The 20,138-nt window shown below is 38.3% G+C and overlaps 1 protein-coding gene across 1 annotated transcript in view; it reads left to right on the top strand.

Annotated features, from left to right (window-relative positions):
• CA8 (carbonic anhydrase 8) overlaps positions 1-20,138 on the top strand; it is a 51,748-nt gene that overhangs the window by 14,063 nt on the left and 17,547 nt on the right. Inside the window, exons 4-7 of the mRNA XM_071419934.1 lie at positions 9,097-9,192; positions 11,596-11,658; positions 12,995-13,043; positions 15,666-15,778. Of these exons, the coding sequence (XP_071276035.1) occupies positions 9,097-9,192; positions 11,596-11,658; positions 12,995-13,043; positions 15,666-15,778 (321 nt within the window). The remainder of the gene's footprint in view (positions 1-9,096; positions 9,193-11,595; positions 11,659-12,994; positions 13,044-15,665; positions 15,779-20,138) is intronic.

The following is a 20,138-nucleotide window of genomic DNA, read 5'->3' as shown; positions in this document are numbered from 1 at the left end:
TGGCACAGTGAAGAGTCTGACCTATGAATCTGACAGTAATTACTGTGTAGCTGTTTAGTTTCTTACCATTAGGTTGATATTGAAAGTTGGCAGGACAGGGACATCTTCAGTCCTTTCATGACTTTTTCAGTCCTTTTCTTAGTCTGTATACTTACATTACAGTTAAAAAAAGTTAATTTTGATTAATTCCTGTTTTCTTTTAATCTCTTGTGACTGCCAGTACACATAAGCTGTGCTTGTGATTTCGTGAAGAAAAAAAAATACATACAGATGACAAATTTTGTATCCTTGGCTTCCCCTACACCCTATGATGTTTTTGCCAGTGATTTTCCTAAGAAACAGGCAAGCTAATGTTACGTGTCAGTGGCTTCTGTGGGCAAACAAAGACATAGGTAAAAACATCTGTGTCGCAGTTGCATTAACCATGAAGATTCCTTTTTTTTCCCCCACTTTTTTAGACCTTCTGGCTTCTTTTCCCAGAACAGAAAGAAGAGTGCTGGTTGGATTTTTATGGTTCTCATTGCTTTGCTTTGTAGCTTACCCTTTGTTGCTGTGGTGTTTTGAGTTTTTCCATGTACATCAGTACTTCCTGCTGTTAATTTCATTTTTTAAATGAACCAATAGTTCTTTGTGTAAAATGAAATGAGGATGCTGCATGTGATTAGACTTTTCAAAGAGAACAGAGATTCCTGTTTAATATTAGATGTTGCAATGTTTTTATTATTCTGTTATGTAGATACTTCTTTAGTGAGTTTGCCAAAAGAAACTGCAGTAGTGTTTCCTGAGATGCTGCAAATAATTCAATAGTCCCAGGATTCGTTACCTTTTTTGTGGCACATCTGAAGGTATGCCACTCAGTTGCTTAGACTACTTCTGCTTTCACTAGGCTGGCTTGTTTGGAAAGAGAATAGATTTTGAAAGGTATCTTTGCAGTCCTTGCTTCTATGATTCAACAAAAATAACGTTTTTTCCAGCTGTTCTTGTTTCAAAGATGTTCATGGAGAGGAGAGGACCAGTCAGCAAAGGTTCTGGACTACAGTGGTGTCCCGGTCAAGCATACGTTCAGCATGTTTTAGCTGTGAATTTAGCTTTTGACCTGAAATATGTAGTATCTCACTCTGTGATTATGAAGTTGTTTGAACAGGATCTCCAGGATACCTTGTGCTCTGCTCCATCTTGATTTACGTGCACCTAATTTCTCTGATCTTAGATTACAGACTTCTTTGTTCAGGGAATGTCATCTTGTTCTGAACTCACTTGGAGCCTGACAATTAAAGCGCAGACTAGATCTGCTCGATCTTTAACACTTTCAGTAAATTATAACAAGCAGAAGTTGAGCAGAAAGTGTGCTTTCTCCTATGTTATATTAATCAGGAGATTTTTAATGCTAACAGTGTTGTCATCTGTGTTCATTGGAACTGCTTTCAATTATGTCTCTTAGTGGTAAACTTAGTGTTGCTTTCAAAGATAGGCAAAGAGTTCCCTTTATGTAATTTTTTCATTACAATGATCCGTGTATGGAATTTTAAAGAGCATTTAAATGATACTGCAATTTAGTGGCATTTTGGCACCTATCCACTACAGAAGCATTGAAAAATTCAAGTATGGAAGCATAAACCAAGTGCACTAATTTATAACCTATTGACATTCTCATCCTCTTCTTCATTTTGCCCAGAGTTCATGATCTACTAATTTGCTTCTATTTGCATTTGCATTTTCAAAGGAAGCATGTTTACGTTGACTGAACTATAGTGTTTAACCATGAAGACTTTATGGGTAATTGTTTCTTTGTTTTGTGGCATGATGTACACGTACTCCTGCTTCTCCTAAGACATTTTCAAACAGTCTCTGTATCAGTTCCATTAACTTTATTTTCCTAAACCTCTCCTTCAGGCTGTTAATAACTAACTTTCTGGTTTTTTAATCACTTTTCTGGAAGCTGTGTGCCCTGGTCATATCCTTGGTTTGGTCCCCTTGTGAGGATTTGGAACTTAATTACTGTATGTTATGGTCACTGCCAACAGCTTAGTCAATTGCTTCCTGAAACAATTCAGTGCCAAGTCAAGTATCAACTCATAAATTCTTGTGCACATGTAAAATAGCAAGACACAATTTTTCCACATTTTGTCCTCCTGAGATGTTGCTTACGCAATATTTGTGCTGTTGAAATTACACATCATTATTGTACAACTAGACTCTGTTGCCTTCCACTATTACTAGCTGAAATCCTGAGCTTCATTTCATCCCTCTCAATCCTGGAAAAAGCCTTCCTGCTGGCTGTAGTTAGGTAGCCAGAGTTTGCCATTTTTACTGTTCCCTACTCCACTTTTATGGCATGTTGTGAATGAAACTGGAATGTACTGATCCCTGGCAAACTTGGGTGAGTCCAGGAGAACCTTTGATATCTCTATAATCTTTAGCAGAGGAATTCTAAAGCTGCTTTAATTTACCTTAGAGATATAGATTTATCCCTGAGACCATGTTTATGGGATCAAAAGAGTATTTCAGCTACAGTCTTTCTCAGCAGTGACAGAAATATCACAAAACCCAGTCTGCTCAGAATTTCCAGACTGACATGTTTTTAGGTGCCCCTTTGATTAAGACATTGTGATGCAGTATTCCCCTATTATTATTTTGATGTACAGCCTGTATACATTGAAATAAGGATTGGGAAGACATGAGAGCAATGACAAATCTCTCATCCTTGAGAGATCTATTGAGAGGTGCCTTCTATCCTGTAATACTCTTAGACTAAGCAGACTTTTCTGGAGCTTGTGACAGCTGGTGGCACAGCTAACAAGGAATAGCTGTATATCCTAGTTCTGAGCAAAGAACAAAGGTTCCTAGAAGATTAATTTACACATGATGCAGCATGCACTGAAGAAAGAAGCTTTTGTAATAATTAGCTTCTCAATCAAGAGTGGAAAAATGCAATGGTTGGTAGTGCCAGCTGCACAGTTTCAAGCCAGCACACTGATGATTGTGTCCCAATCAGATGTTCCTATCGATCTAAAGAGGAATTATTTAAAATTTATGGTCCTCTACTGTGCATAGAGCACAAACAGGAGCCTGTTAAACAGAATAATCCCCCATGTCACAAGCTCTTGCAATATGGGTTATGGTTGCCAATTAAGTTGAGGCAGGACCTACACCCAGGCTGGGCAGGTGTTTCTTATTGTCTCTTGCTGCCTGAGCTGCCAGTGGTTTTATCAGACCCCTGTAGAGCCTGGTTCTGGTGCCAGAGAGGTCAGGAGGATTTTTGCTGTTGGCACATTTCCTTTTGACTCCTGTGGAGCACGAGCTTGGTGCTCTATTCCAAACTGCCTGACTTAACCAGTGGAAACACAGCACATTGAACAGCAAATTAGAGTTTCAGTCATTTAGCAGTAAGTATTCATAAAGAAAGCAGAGTATTCATATAACATATGAGCTGCTTTTTATGGTAGCAGGATATTCCAGACTGTGCAGGTTTATAGCAAATTTGGAACATTAGGGTCATACAAGAGTGCAGAAATGCTGGTGCAGAGTTCTTCTTCTCCCTGTACCATTAATCAGATACCTCATAATAGATGATGAGCTGTGATTTATTTCAGGGTCTATTTTCCTGTAAGGAATTAGCCTGTGTCATTTTTGGTCTGACACTTGGGTGACACATGCACAGCAGTAGGTCACAGTAAGGGACAGAGCTAGTAGCAACTTTCCTGACGTTTTAAGAGTCGGGCAAGCTTAGTTGAAAGTAAGCTTGGGTGAAACATGGTCATTCAAACAAGTGGATGACTGAGGAGCTTTGAGAAAGAGGCATCATTCAGGAGTCAGTCATGAGACACTGATTTGGCAGTCACAGGCTCAGAGAATCCTGGGGAGTGCAAAAGAACAAGAGGCAAGGGAGACACAGGTTGCAACAGGAGACATTCTGATTAGGTAGAAGGAGAAATAAATTATGGGGAGGTCAAGCACAGAACAGGTTATCTAGACAGGTTGTGAGACTTCTATCGTTGGAGATACGCAAAACTTAGTTGGACAAGGACCTGAAAAACCTGATCTGACTTTGAATTAGTAGCTAACTTTGAAGTTGGTGCTGCTGTGAAAGAGTTGAACTTCAGAGGTGACTTCCAACATAAATTATCCTATTGTTATATATTTTATCTGTGAGCTAGGAATGAAGTAAGGTCATCAGCAGAGCTTAAAAGATCGTTTTTGCTCTCAGTGAGCTTTAGACCCTGCAGAATTCCACAGAGCAGCCAGTACCCCAGACAGGGGAAAAATGTAGATTTTTCTAACTGTGTTTTTTATTGAGACACTGGTTTCCAGATCTGATGAACGTGATAGGTCATATACATTGACTCTGATACTTGCCAGAGTCTGTCATCCCAGGACTTCAAATTTGTGTAAAAATCTATCATGAAAGCCTTTTCATATTGACATAGAAGGTATTTCTGTGGTAGAGAAAGAAATAGGTTTAAGGGGCAGGGTTTTAATTTTATGAATGTTTATTGAATTTAAAGCCAGAATCTCAGGTCCTTATTCAGTTAAGAGAAAGTCTTGTTTTGAGACAGGCCCCCTGCTAATGTCTGTCAACTTTTGCTAAATAAGGATTGGGTTCAGTAGCCTTTTGGTTGAGTGGGGTCTGGATGAAAATGGAGAAGTTTCTCAGAATTTGTTCCATACAGAATAATCTTTCCAGGGGGTTTTCTCTGCTACCTGGAATGATTTCTTAATCTTCACTGTGTAGGAGAGCCTCTCCAGCTGTTCACTTCAGAGCAAATCAACTTTATCACCACTTTATTATTATTTGCCTTCATGAGTTTTCAGTTTATCTGATTCTAATGAAGCCTCTACTACAATTCTTTGATTTACAGCTGTAATATTAAAAGGCCCAAAATTATGGTTCTTTCAAGAGAAAAGTGGATTTTTTGAGTGCTAAGGATTTTCTGATAACTTTCTGATTATTTTGTAAAAATATACTGTCTGGCATGTCAAGCCAGTCACCGATAATCAGTAATAGCATAGCTGACTCATTTTGGCTGTGTAGAACCATCAGAACTGCAAAGCATCAAAACATTACCTGACAAGGTGAGCAGAGCCTTTCCTGCCACACTGACACGTGTGGCTGCTTTGTACTCTGAATGAAAACCACACAATGGGAAGCTGCCAATGCACTGTTACTGATTGTTTAAAAAAAGCCCTGCATGGTTATGTTCACATCAGGGGCTGGCACCCCTTGTGACTGAGCACTTTTCAAACAGCTGTCTCAAATAGATTTAAAAATGAAGGTTACTAAAATACAGAACATTGTTAGCCTCTGTGATTATTCCTAGTTGTGAGGTACAGAGGCATGGATATGACGTTGTCCATGTGCGTGGGCATTATATCATTGTGACAGTTTCAAGATTTGTGAAAGCACTGTGGTCTTTCCTTTGTGCACATCTGATTCCCATAAATATTAACAAGAGTTACAGGCCATGGTTTTTGTGGTCTGTACTCTCAAGAGTTCAGATTTTGTAATGTTTGTCGATGTGTTGCCATCTTTTTTTTGGAAAACTGTTGTCTGATGTTTATATCTGATGTTACATTACAAATAAAAAAGAACACACAAAAGTCAGAACAGCCCTAGAATGCAGGATGAAACATGATTTTAAAAACCCACAGCCTTTCGACAAGCATTTACTACTTCCTTGCTACCTCACTTTCTGAATTACTTTTTCATGTACTCACCCAGCCATGCTTTGAGCTACATTTTTCTTGCTTTGTAGAAGAAATAATTTAACTTCCATTTATTTAAGTGCATAACCTAATGTGTTTAATTATTTGACTGTGCATGCATGGTCTTATAGAGTTAAATGACACGTTGGCCTGATGTTTGGAAATATAATGGTATTAATTATTATTTTCCATTAGGTTGCCTTTCTAATTTCAGTTTGTAAATCACTAATGATAGAACATTTTCTGTGAAGAGCTAATTCTGAATATCACCTTGAGTCAGGACATGGGAAGGTAACAAATACACTGCAGTGCATCCAGTGTGCTGTTGTTAGCACTACAAATAAGGGGTGCTATGTAGAAAGAACATATGAGCCTGACCACTTTTTTTGTTGCACTCCCCAGTCATCTACTGTCATGGGTTTAGGAGTGCTCTCTACCTGTTTTCTTTGGTGTTTATGACAGCAAGTTTGCAACCTGCTGTGTGCAAAATATATCACTAATCCACTGTAATTATGGCCACCTTTAACACTATTATGGCCATCTTTAAACACAGATCAGAAGTTCATTCTACGTTGAGTGTTAGCAGCCCAGTACAAAATGATGGATCTTGTTCCAAGGACCCTACCATGGAATTTAAACATCCTTGAGCAGAGCCTCAAAGTTAGAGAAACCTTTAGACCAGAAAGTGCTGATTGCCTATTTTTCAGTACCTTTAGTGATGTTGATTACTAAACCTGAACCCAGTCTGGAGGTGTCACCATTACCTTTACATATATACATACTGCTGCACAGACTAATTCTAGAGTTCTTAACATTTTATAGCATTACACAGAAGTTTTGGTGTCATTTTTCTAGGTGATGCAGCCTTATCATAGGGAAATCTGTGCCCTGATGAACCTGCTGCTTAAGATAAGACAGTGTGTTTCTGGATAAACTGGGGTCATTGCTTGAACAATTTGAAGTGCTTGTTCATTTTCCTCTTTCTGGGGTTCAGCATTTTCCTTTTGGATCTGTTTAGAGAAAACGTGCTGTTGTCAGAATGCAGACAGATTAGACTTCCCCTCCAAGGGAATGTAACACTGCCATCCCCACTGTAGTCACCACAACCAATTTTTCTTTCACATTTCCCTCTTAACATCAGGATTTTGGTGTGGACTGTGGGACTCCATGATCCCCCTCTAGTGGGGAGCTGGTGTGAACACCAGGCTCTTCTGGAGAGACCTCAGAGACTGAAATCACATTATTTGATCCTCTGGCTTTAAAATCCAACGGCAAATCAAATGTGTAACAAAGCTTTTTAGTAGTGATAAAATGCACACAACCAAGTTAATCCATGGGCTTAGTTCTAACAGGGAGCATTTTTATGTCTAGAAGTTTTGTAGCTGTGGACAAATAGATTATTTATATTAGTGTTCTCATGTAAAAATGATTTATTGCATTTGCTAAGAAAAGTGTTTAGTTTTTTTGCCACGGCAGATGCCTTTGATCAAAATGAATAAAATTACTTGTGTGATAATCTGGAATTTAATTCAATTTAAAATATGTTCATTTAAAAGTTTGTATTTACTTTTGGAATAACAGTCATCAAGAGGAGTACCTAAAATTCATATTGGAAATGAATAAGTGGAGAGGGATTGCTTGAAAAACTGGTACTCTGAAATGCTGAGATGCCTGAATGAGCTCCTGTTGTGTAAAGGGCAATAAGCATTTCACAGAGGCTTTTTCTGCACAGAAATAAAAAAAAAAGAATTGGAAGGTACACTGTTTTAAAAACTCATTTTGCTGAAGGTGGAAACAATGTTAGCTATAAAAATGACATTTTAACTTCTTAGACACATGACTGAACAAAACATTGAGCATAATTTTACAATGGAAATTAAGTCTAAGAGTTGGCAGATAAACTTCAAAGCAGCTGTGCTTAGGATATTGAAGCTCTACAGTGTTATCAGACCTAGGCACAGAGATTACATTTACATTTATTTCTGGAAAAACTCACATTCAAAATGCTCCTTCCCTTCCCTTCCCTTCCCTTCCCTTCCCTTCCCTTCCCTTCCCTTCCCTTCCCTTCCCTTCCCTTCCCTTCCCTTCCCTTCCCTTCCCTTCCCTTCCCTTCCCTTCCCTTCCCTTCCCTTCCCTTCCCTTCCCTTCCCTTCCCTTCCCTTCCCTTCCCTTCCCTTCCCTTCCCTTCCCTTCCCTTCCCTTCCCTTCCCTTCCCTTCCCTTCCCTTCCCTTCCCTTCCCTTCCCTTCCCTTCCCTTCCCTTCCCTTCCCTTCCCTTCCCTTCCCTTCCCTTCCCTTCCCTTCCCTTCCCTTCCCTTCCCTTCCCTTCCCTTCCCTTCCCTTCCCTTCCCTTCCCTTCCCTTCCCTTCCCTTCCCTTCCCTTCCCTTCCCTTCCCTTCCCTTCCCTTCCCTTCCCTTCCCTTCCCTTCCCTTCCCTTCCCTTCCCTTCCCTTCCCTTCCCTTCCCTTCCCTTCCCTTCCCTTCCCTTCCCTTCCCTTCCCTTCCCTTCCCTTCCCTTCCCTTCCCTTCCCTTCCCTTCCCTTCCCTTCCCGCCTCCCTCCCTCCCTCCCTCCCTCTCCTTCCCAACTGTCACTGTTTTCCAGCACTTTTCTCCCTCATCTCCCTCCCCTCCCTTCTTTCTTCCCTTTCCAACTTCCTGCTAGTCTGTCTTCCAGCACTTTTCTCAAACACTACTTCCCAGATGTTGTGACACTTCACCACAACAGACTTTGCATTTACTATCCAGCGTCCACTGCCTCCCATGTATTCCTGCATTAGCTCCTTTGCTCTTTACCACCTCTTTCTTTCATCCTTACCCCTAAGGTGATCCTCAAGCCACTTTTCTCTGCTTGACTTTTTCTGTGTTTAACCTTTTCTGAAATCACTTCTACTCTTACTACTGAAATTTGAATGATTTGTCTTGGGAGGTAGCGTGTGAGACAAGTGGCATTGTGATAGTACAGTCAGTCAGTCTAATGTGTGTTTGGACAGCCTATGTCCATAATAATTCTCCTACCCTGAGAGAGAGCTGGCTGGCTGAGGGGCAATGTTGGTGGATTTCATTAGCTGACATTATTTCAGCATTCAGATTGAGAGAGTTGTTGAATCATCATTACTATAGTCATTCACACCTTTGATGTAGATTTTTGGTAACTGGCTGTACATCACTTTATTTGCAACTTTATCTTTTTTTTTCCCTTGGTGTTCCTGATATTTACAATATGTACTATCTTAAGTAAATCCACTTATCCCTGCATGCACAGCCATGAGCATGCACATATGTGTAGTCATGCATGTGCACACACAACATGCTTTGTTAATTGATGTTAATTGCTGGTGGTTTTAATTACAAAACATATTTCTCTATTGCTCTGTTTGCACTGCTTTGTTTCAGCTTCATCTCATGCACTGGAACTCCACACTGTACAGCAGCATTGATGAGGCAGTAGGGAAGAAGCACGGCATAGCTATTATTGCTTTGTTTGTGCAGGTAAGTTTCCTGTGTTACACTTGTTATGATGCACTGCCATTTGTCTGAGGATAATGAGGTCCTTTCCATGTTATTTAATTTTTAGTGATTTCATGAAAGAAAACAATGTATGACTGCCGGTATTCTATTTGCAAGATATTTTTCAGTCATGTCTCCTATATGTGTGCTAAGCAATCAATTCTTGTTTGAACAGGATATTGGAAGTATGTTCATTAAAGAAGGGATAATAGATTGTTAGGTACCTTTTTGGGACTCTGACTATAAGCAGACATCCAATCTTCATTCCCTGAGAGCAGAATGAGGGCTGTCAGGAGGGACAAGTGTTTCACTATCTCTGTGATGTATTTCTCTTAATTCCTGGCTGGGTCTGCTGTTCAGGGGTTGAGGAAATAGACAGAGGAGAGGAGGAAAGATTAAAGAAAAGGCCTACAAAGCCATTGGCAGTGCTGAAAACTGGTAGTAAAATTGTTCTTTCCTGAACACAGGGACAAGTGTGTTTCTGCACACAGGACAAATGTGTGGTGGAGTTGTATCACTTCTCCAGAGACTGAGAGTGTTAACAAGACTTGCCAGAGACCCTCAGAAAAGCCTGCAATGAGGAGGCTTAAAGCTTCCTGGGGACAAGGTGTAATGAAATCTGGGAAGTTAGCACTATAATCTAATTGCTGTTGAAGGTTTTTCAAGGTCTGCATCCTATAAAGATTTTCAGTTTTAGTCCTCAAATACCAGATTCTCATCTTCCTCATGAGAAATGGCAAACTGTTTTATTTAAATGGGTTTGGAGGAAGAGGTTTAAAGTTCATCCTTAGATCAAATGGATTTTCTTGCACTGTGATATTATTAATTTGTCATATTTCATAACGAGTTTATGAGTGCCTTTGAGCTTTACCTCTGAATTTGAAGGTGCATTGGTTACCATCTCAACACTCAGATAGAACTGCTAAAAATGGAAGTTAGAAAGTCTTCAGCTTTGTGTCCTAGAGGGCTGTGTGATAATTGCTTATGTAAGTCACCTTCTCATTCCAGCAGAGGTAACCTTCGAGTCAGTTAGAAAGTTATATATAAAGTTCTTAAATAAATTTGAAACTTCAATGATACATTTTCCATTTCTGGTCTGTCACCCATATCAGTGTTCATAAGCATTCCAAAAAGGCTTCTTCATTAGCCAAGAAAGGCATAATTACAACTGACCAAGGAAAAATAATATTTAAGCTGTTTATTAACAAACAGGGAGAGGAAATTTGGTGACCATTTTTTTCTCGGTAAAGGCATGGAAAAATAATTTTGTACCATGGTTCTCAAAATACATTATTTTAAGGTCAATGAAAATATTTTCACTGATTTAGGTGACAGCCCTTGGGGATTATTAATTTAGAAGCAGCATCTTTGAAGTGATTTAAATATCTATTACGCACTTTGAAAAGTTTGAAATTGAAATTCCATTCTGAAACAAAAGAAAATGCTCTTAAATTCTTAGAAGTAACAAAGTACCTTTTGTTGACATTCAGCTGTTTCCTTCCAGTGGCTACTGTGTCATTCTATTAGAAGAGAAACAAAAAGCAAACAAATTTTTCAGGGTCTAGCTCTCCCATTCTCACTCATGCTGGTTTATTTCCTCACCTTGTATTTGTACGTGTTGGCAAAGAAATCAAGGGGAAGGCCATTCTGCCTCTCCTGATTTTGTTCTGAAGGTAAAACTAGGATCCTGGAATGGGTGATTTGAGTCAGAAGCAGCTGAGTTTAGTGTGCAGAGTGAGCAACATCCATATAAAATTAGAATCCCTCATCTCAGTGTGTTTCTTTAGAGCCTCACAGGCATTCAGTAGAGGCAGTGCTGCAGCCTGGCTTTCACTGGCACGATCCCAGAGATGCTGTGGGAGAGGGAATCTGCTGTTCTGTGCTCTGCAGGCAGGAAAAAACTCCACTGAGCTTCAGAGATACCTTGGGCCAGATTTGCAATGCTATGGGAACAAATTCAAAAATTTTCTGTTATGCTTGTTCACTCTGTTCCTTTCTGTGTACTTTTCTGACAAAAACTGGTAAAGGACAAACTGTATCCTTGGCATCTATATGCCACCATAGTGCATGATCTTGACTCCACATAGAGCAGGTTCTGCACATCAGGGTTAATAAAAACCCCACCAGACTTAATTATGACTCTTTCTCTTGTTCTGTGAGTTTGTCTCTGCTTTAAAGTTATTTAAGCCCTGTTTACTTTTGGCTGGTGGTTTTATAATGATTTAATTTTTTGGACTTGTCACGTATCAGTGTATTTGATTAAAACAAGGTTGTGTTGCTAAACTAAAAACAGCTATAGTACTTACTGTGCTGGTTGACCTGAGTATTGCCTCAGTTTCTGAAATACCAAGATACTGAAATTCACCTTTGCTTGCTGTATTTCAGATAGGAAAAGAGCATGTGGGCCTAAAGGCTGTAACTGAAATTCTTCAGGACATCCAGTACAAGGTAAGGCATTGTCTGAAGCAATCCTTCCTTTAAGGACCAGAGAGAAAGTAAGCAAAGGGTCTGTAGGGAGCCAAGAGAAAGATTTCAGATGTGTCTGTGGTAAAACCACATATAAAAGCCATCATTTGGTGGCCAGCATGAAAACCTCAGTGTTTTATTCATATAATATTATTCAGCTAATATGTATTTTTTATACTTTCTTTTTCTGGTGGCCAGAAAGTTTGATACCAGTAACTGCTTGCAAGTCCTACATTTTCAGTGATTTTCATGGAGTCAGTGTGAGTGCAAGCACTGCAACATGCTTAGTGAACACCAGCAGCCATGTCTCCAAACTTGCCTGGTTTTAATTTGCAGAGGAAAACTACTGATAAACTGAGCACCCATATTAGCTTGTAGGGAAATCAGCAAAAACACAATGCCAACTTGTCAAGTGGATTATGTCTGGAGATCCTGAAGGCCAGGTAGTAATCCTAGCAGGACTGAGGAGATTTGAGTGCTCTCCAAAATGTTGACACTATCTTAAATTACCTTGGGCAAGTTACTTTCAACTCTTTGCTTCATGATCTGTAACATAGAAATAATAATATATTCTTTTGATTTTAAAAGGATTTTGAGATGTATTGATGACACATATTTTTATTGGTCTGAAAAGATTACCATTCACTTCAGCAGATGCCGAAGTGTAGAAAAATTAGAAAGGAATTGCAATATTTTAGTCAAATAATATATGGTAAACTTCAGGCATGATGTTTAATATTATAAATTCCTTATTTATGAAAGTATCAGAGAAAACAATAGTGTATGGAACTCTACTTTCATTACTGAGACAACAGCCAAGCAGAGGAAGGTCATGAAAGGCCTCACCATTGTGTTACTGTGTTATAATGGTGCCTCCCAAAGGATCAGCATCAAACACACTTTGGCATACATAACATTTTTGTGTATTAAGAATATGGGACCAGCATTATTTTGTTAAGGTTATCCACATCAGTTAAGTAAAGCTCACTTTAGCCCTTGGTTTTTTATATGAAACCCCTGAATTTTGTGTAGAGAATTTCAAGGCTGGGACCTGAAAGAAGTCCAGGTGCTAAAGGCAGAAAGTTAACAAATTGCTGGAATAAGCTTAAAAATGAAATAAAAAATAGGATAAAAAAACATGTTTGTGTAGCTGAAAGGACAAATGCAATGATAACTAAATGGGTGCTCTTAGTGAGGTTGCTTTCCACAGGAATTCAAGGCTTACTGGTAAAAGAACACAGAATGTGTTTTACCTCGGTATTCATCAGCATTTTAATTAGAAGCTAGAGATGAGATTGACTTGTATTCATTTTTTCAGGGAAAGTCCAAAACAATACCCTGTTTTAATCCCAACTCTTTATTGCCAGGTAGGTGCCTTTGCTTACTTTTGTGTGTGTGGATTAGTAGCTGATTGCAGGGGTTGAGACAATCTTAATCTAAAGCCTAGCCTAAACTGCAAGCCTGAGTGTGTCCCATAAGGTGGTAGTGCATTTTGGTGATGCACATCCTAACAGGGATGGTGGTGAATTCCCATTGGAATTTACTGTAAGTCTGCACCTTTGCCATGTGAGTGGGATGCAATTCTGTAGTCTGTGCACTGCTGACAACACCCTGGCTAGCTTTGTTGAGATTTACCCACCCATCCAGAGAGACAGCTGTGTGTATTCATTTCTCTGCTTGGGCATAAAATAGGAAGTGTAAGGCTACCCACTTAACATGGTAATTTTTTTGGCAGAATCAAAAGACAATGCCATTATGCAATGACAGTTGTACAGCAAAACAGCAAAAAAAGAGAAGTGACAAAGGGAGGCAAATTCAAACTTACATAGCTAAAGTTAGAGAGTAACAGTAAGAAATGTGACTTTAAAAAAACATTTCTAAAGAGAAATGTTTCTGCAAGGAATTCATTTGAGCCAAACTCTGCCACAGTGGCAAGATCTTTAATTATTCAAAGTAGCCCAGGTCTACATTAAACTATATTAAGTATATTGAAAGAATATTGTCCAAGTTGCAAAGTCAAGTCTCAGCTATTAGGAATTGCAGGAATTAAGGCAGCCTGTGCCTCTCATGCATATCCATTATGAATCATCACCTGATTGCATGACCATAAGCTATTTTTTACAGGACCCCTGCCTCACAGTTCCTGTTTGATGCTGATCAAGCCACATAAACAAAAATGCTCACAAGTCATCTCTAACTATGTGTTCCTCATTTTCCAGGTGCCCGACTTGAGATCATGGGGTCTGATTTGCAGAAGTGCTGAGTGCTTACACCTCCAAGAGAAGTCAATGGGAGCAGTGCTCTGACTGTATTATGTGCTATAGAAAGTTAAATACTCTGAGAAATCAGGTTCTAAGCATGTCATATTGAACACCTCAAATGAATAGATGCATTTGACCTCATCTTCTCTACCTCAGTTCCCCAGCTGTAAAGTGAGGGGATAATCTATCCTTCCTCACCACTCAGGGGTATGGGAGGAAAAATTAATTCATTTAAGCTCTCAGGCACTGGAGAAATGAGTGTATTAGAAATATGAAAAATGAGAAAATATTCTAACAAGCAGGATTTCAATAGCATAGGAGAAAGAATTCCAAATGCCTCGTATTGTACTGAGAATTCTAAACAATATTATGTACTTTTCAAAACAAAATCATCTGTCTTTGCAAGTAAACAATGAAAGGTTTTCCAGAAAAGACACACATGATCATGTGACAGCACTGTATTGTGATGCATGCACAGGATGGGCTGAATTAATTCTTGCAGTTCTTAACTTTTGAGTGTTTAATAATGCAACTTGCTGTCAATGGATTTGCTACATAATTTCCAAGCTGAGAAACAAAATTGCACCAACAAAACAAAATCAATTTGCTGACAATCACAGGCTTCATTAGGAAAATTTAATTCTACTGATATTCCTTTGAGCTAGTAGTGAAATGACAGTAACAGGTTAGTTCCACGAAGCAGGTTTATTTGTTTCCAGTATCCCATTCTGTCTTTGTCAAGCTAGTCACAACCTTCCCCCTGGCTCTCCATGCCAAGATTAACCACCCTTTTCTCCAGTTTCTCTCTAGGTTTGTTTTTTGAGAAACCCTCTTTTACAGTCAGGCAGTTTCCTCTCCTTTTTTAGGCAGTTTTCTCTTCTTTTTTTAGTACTTTTTAGGCTGTATGGCCTACCGCAGCAAAACGAAGCCCTGTGTTGTCTCATTTATGAAGTGTAGTGTGATTGAAATCTATGAGAAATTAAAATTAAAATCATGAAAATCAAATGTGTTTTATGTAGAGTAAAACTCTGCATGCACAAAATATTGTACATTTTCTTCAGTGACAACTGTTTATCCTAACAGTTATTTATAAACCTAATAATAAATATATAAACTTAAATAATTATGTCATTATAAGGTAAACCTTGATGTTTTTCCCCCCTCTGAAATTCAACTCACTTTTGCAAAGGTAGGAAGCACCATTTCATCTCAAAAACTATGTCACCAGAATTGCAAAGTGAAAAGTTTTTCTTCAGCTGAATTTTCATTGATTTTTTTTTCTAAAAAATGAAATAAAATTAGTTCTTGAGACATATCCTAAATGTAGAAGTCAGTTAAAATTCAATCACCACAGACCCTCTGCATTCAAAATACGTGTCTTTTTAGCTTTTGACATTAACAGGAATTCCTTTATTCCCATAATATTGCTTATTTGCTGTGTTAATTTAAAGAGCTCTGTGCACTTGTTATTTTTCACATCTACCAAGTGGCATTTCACATCTAAAATGCACATCTGCAGGGTAACTTACTGTAATATAATGACCAACAGCTCATATACATTCATATGAGGAAGTAGTGGGCAGTGCTTGGCAGGTTATAAATTCACACTTTAGCTTCTGCTTACTAACTCTGTCATGCGAGCGAGCCCACAGCTGTCATAAGCTGTCACTGAAAAACACCATTAACTTCCTAATAGTCATTAAAATTCCACATTTCTTATGGTTTCAGATCCTCTTCTGCGTGACTACTGGGTGTATGAGGGCTCTCTAACCATTCCACCCTGCAGTGAAGGTGTCACCTGGATATTATTTCGCTATCCTTTGACAGTGTCCCAAGTGCAGGTAACAGCTGTGCTTAAATTGACCTTGGAATATGGTTATGAGCTAAAGGTTATAGCGTGCAAATGTATATATCAAAATGTTATGTCTGTTCTCCTTAAAGATCCCATTAGATCAGTACATGGCTTTTCAAGTAAAGGTTAAACCTTTTGAGTCACTGGAAGCAACGCAAAGGTCAGAGATGAAAAACCTTGTTATCATATATCATCTGCATTTAAAATAATTCTTATATTTTAGTCAACAAAAAAGAAAAAAGGGACTCAATGGGCAAAAGAAATTCAATTCTTTGTAATTGTATGCTTTCAAATATCACTGCTTTTTAATGTTAAAGGGAAAAAAAAAAGCACAGGGAGGCACTACATCCTGAAGAATGAAAAACGCTAATGTAGTACAGATTGGCTAGATTGCATTGAACTGTATTTAATTTATCTGGCTCTTTTTAAATTCAGTTTTATAATAAATGTCAAATGGAAGCTACCTATTTAAATTTGATTTCACATGTATGTATTTTAAAATGTTTGGGGTTTTTTCCTTAAATTAAATCTACCAGTTCTGAGCCTTTCTATGTACAATTTTTCAAATCTGTCTACAAATAATCCCAGTAAAAACAATGAAAGCTCCTGATGAATATTCTCCCACAGTCTGTGAATCCCGACTGGAAGAGTGTGCATTTAATTTAAGTGAAGATATCTAGAACCCCTGAAGCTGAATGCATTAATTTTCATTGCCTGCTCTGAAGCATGTGAAAAAAGTATAAAAGGTGATAAATTCAGATTTCAATTATTTCAGCTTTAATAATTTAAAATTTTGCTAGTGATGCCAGCACAATTTTTAACATCTTTAGGAATTTAAAATTGGCAGCATTTCTTGTTTTATGGAAACTGAATTCTGGGTCTAATCCTAGGATAAAAGCAATAGCTCCCAATAAGTTATTTGTCTGCTAGCTGCAACTTAAATGCATCCCATCATGAATCTGTTATTTGTTTATGAAAAGCTAAGACTTGCTTACTACTGAGTAAATGCATTACTTACTACTGAGTAAACAGCATTCTGTTAGCATTATTAGATTCAGAATAACTTTTAAAGACAGAGTGCATCTTGTAACTTGTCAGCTAATTGCCCTGATGGGATATTGATAAATAAGGGGACTTAATCAGATGTACAAAGTTCAGCTATTACAGCTGAGACATAGTATGATATTTCTAGTTGCAGATTTTGTGGTCTCTATTCCTTTTTAATCCAGTGAGTGCACAGAGAGCTGAGTTTAAACCATCCATGTGTAGTGGGAGACATCAAGAGGGTGAACAAAAGAGGAATTAAGAGGAGATATACAACTTTAGTTAGTATTGCTGTGTACTAATTTACCACAAGAAAGCAGGATGTTGGAATGTTGTGTGAAGGGGATAAGACTCCTGAAAAGAATATTGTGCCTGGGGAAAAGAGTGACCTGTAGTGCCTGGGGCAGAGACCAAGAGTCACAGCCATGGCCTTTGTTAGGTGAGGGGTGGCTGGTTTGTGTTCCTGCATTACTGTGATAGCTGCAAACCCGAGCCAAAAACATGGCAGTGATGAAGGGCATGCAAGTCATGGAGGGGCTTTTCCCTCCCACTGGCACTGTACATGGGTGAGAGGTGGCACTGGAGTCCAGTGATGGATTGGAGCAAACTCATGCCAGGATGATCCACTATTCTTGTCACAGATAAGCATCAATTAGAAAAACATTCCTCTGTGATATTTATGATTGCAGCATTAAAGTTAAGGTTGTGCAGGAAAGATAATTATTAAGAACTTGAAAGGCTTTTGCCAAGGTGGGATAAAAAAAATATATTTCATCAGATATTGCTTTCAGATGTCAATGAAAAATAAATATGTCATTAAAATAAATACGTCAGTGAAAAATAAATATGGGGTAATTGAGAGGAGATGATTCTGGGATTTGTAAACTGAAAGGTATTGTGAGGTCTCCATGATGCCCAAATTAAGATTTTGTTGGTTCTAGAATATTTTGCTATAGCTAAAATTCCAAGATTTTAAATTGTAATTAGCATTTTGTCTGCAGTGAACTATCTGGCCTCTTTTGTGCATGTGGGCATGAGTGCCTATGAGAGATTTCATTTAATCACAGAACCACAGAATGATTGGGGTTGGAAGGGACCTCTGGAGAGCATCTATTCCAAAAGCCCTGCTAAAGCAGGTTCATCTACAGCAAGTTGCCCAGGAGAGATTAGAAATGCAAGGGCTTTTGTCTGTGGAAAATAAGAGGATGTAGTATAGGATAAACCATTTTGAATCTTCCATGGAAGGCTGGTAGAGGTATTTAATTTTATTAAGCCAGCTTGTAGTATTAAATCATAGGTTTCAGTGCAAATGCATTTCTAATAGGTTTAAGTACATTATTTTTACATTTGTCATTACCTTGTGGAAATTTTTTCTTTTGGATACTAATGAAATGTCAACTGCTTTATATAAATACTAGTAGCATCTGTGGTTATAGCCAGTGAGAGACAAATTCAAGGCTATTTTCATTTTTCAGGCCATGAAATAATCAAGTTTTGAGTGTCAATAACAAGTAAATAAAGAATTACATAATATAATATGGAATAAGTTTTATTTCTTTCCTCTGATCAAACTAGTTCATATATTGGAGACAATATGCTAATTTTCTGCAATTAACACAGCAATATTGATCAGCTTAACAAACTGCAGGTCATAAGGGCAAAAAAATGAATAAAATTGCCACTGTTTCAAGGTCACACTCATAAAATATTTTCACATTTTGTTATTTTGAAACAATGAAGTAACTATTTTGACATAGGCACAATAGGCTGACCATTGCAAAGTAGAGAAACCTTTTTTTACCTGAAGACATTTTCAGATAGTAAAGTTCAGCTGATGAGTTGATATGCTACTAATCTAAGTCCAAGTTAAGTGAAAGGAGATCTGAGTATGCTGATTATACAAACAGCAAAAGAGCAATTCAGGAATGCAGCATCAGGATATGCTTTCCTGGAATCATGAGGAATGCTGTTTCCTCATTGGAAGTAATTTTCTTTGTCATGAGACTTCACTTCCATCAAAAAGTCCTTCATGGGTCATTCTGTGCATATTCCTGTCCTCCTATTGTGATTTTTTTTTTCATCCTCGCTTGACTTATGTTGAAATGCACAGCCCAGAAAGAACTGTGTTGATTATTTTTGTGAGATACCTCACACATGCATGTACACTGCTGAAATTCAGTGGGAGAAAACTCCTATTAGGCCAGTAAAAACAGGAAATAATTGAAAAAGACTTAGTCATGCTTCTTTCCACTATTTTAAAAAAAATGGGACATTTGTGAATAATGTGCTTTATGGGTCACTGAAGCTCAGAACAAGTGCATTGTCTAAGCCACTCAGAGTAGGGATTTTAAACAATAATGCAGAAGGAGCTCTTGTTTGCTGTATTCATTGTCAGAGTTAACTGGTCTTTTATTGAATGGTATGGTCTCTAGTCCTTTTGTCTACCTCAGTGAGAATGAAAAACTACCAAAGGACAGAAAGAGTAACTAGCATATGGAGCTGTAGTGGGAATTGTGCAAAATTTACGTAAACTAAAATAAAGCACTCAGAGCTTCATGGTATTTTAGATGCTGGGAAGTAGGTCCATGTTCTTGGAAGGTGTCATGGAGACATGTAAAATTTTCATACAGAAGGATAATTCTTCTATACCTCATATTAAAGAAATGTTTATAGAAAACATGCAAATCCTTAGTATTGTGTGCTCTATTCTTCAGCAAATGTGTAAGTGAAACAGAAGAATGCTCAGGATTTGAATACAATGAGTGGTAAAAAAAATTCTACACAACATGAACGGTTTTACTCAGTAGAAATGCCAATCCCAGTGGCAATGTGGATTTCCCTTCTACATTGGCTAGAACTTAATCCCAAATTTCAGTGTGAACAGGCTTAGGTCATTCTTAATGTCTTCTGGGCAGGAGAAGAACTTTTTAAAGTAGCTATTCCTGGTAAAAGTATATGACTATCCAAGGGTGCTTAGCCGTGTGCCTCTAAAACACCTGTTTCATTGGCAGTCCTGCAGAGCGTACTCCACAGTGCTGACTTATGAGGGGCTGGGAGGACGTGGTGAGCAGTGGAACAGGATGAGCAGGGCACACACATGATTGGGTTTGAAAAGACAGGTGTGTGCTAAGGAAGGCATGAGCCTCCCCTGAAATGGAAAATGTAAACTCCCTCCCTCCAAATCACAGTTTTGAAATTAAGGGGCTCTCAGACAAAATATGGGAATAGGAATAACAGTTCTTTACTAGGAAAATTTTAAAATTACTAATGCAATAGTACAAAAAAAGAAAAATAAACTATTGACA

This window comes from Agelaius tricolor, unplaced genomic scaffold, assembly GCF_023055355.1.
Source record: "Agelaius tricolor isolate 1412-34295 unplaced genomic scaffold, bAgeTri1.0.p SCAF_2, whole genome shotgun sequence".
NCBI lineage: Eukaryota > Metazoa > Chordata > Aves > Passeriformes > Icteridae > Agelaius > Agelaius tricolor.
Note: the sequence above shows the minus strand (reverse complement) of the source record. Positions and strands in the feature narration are given on the sequence as shown.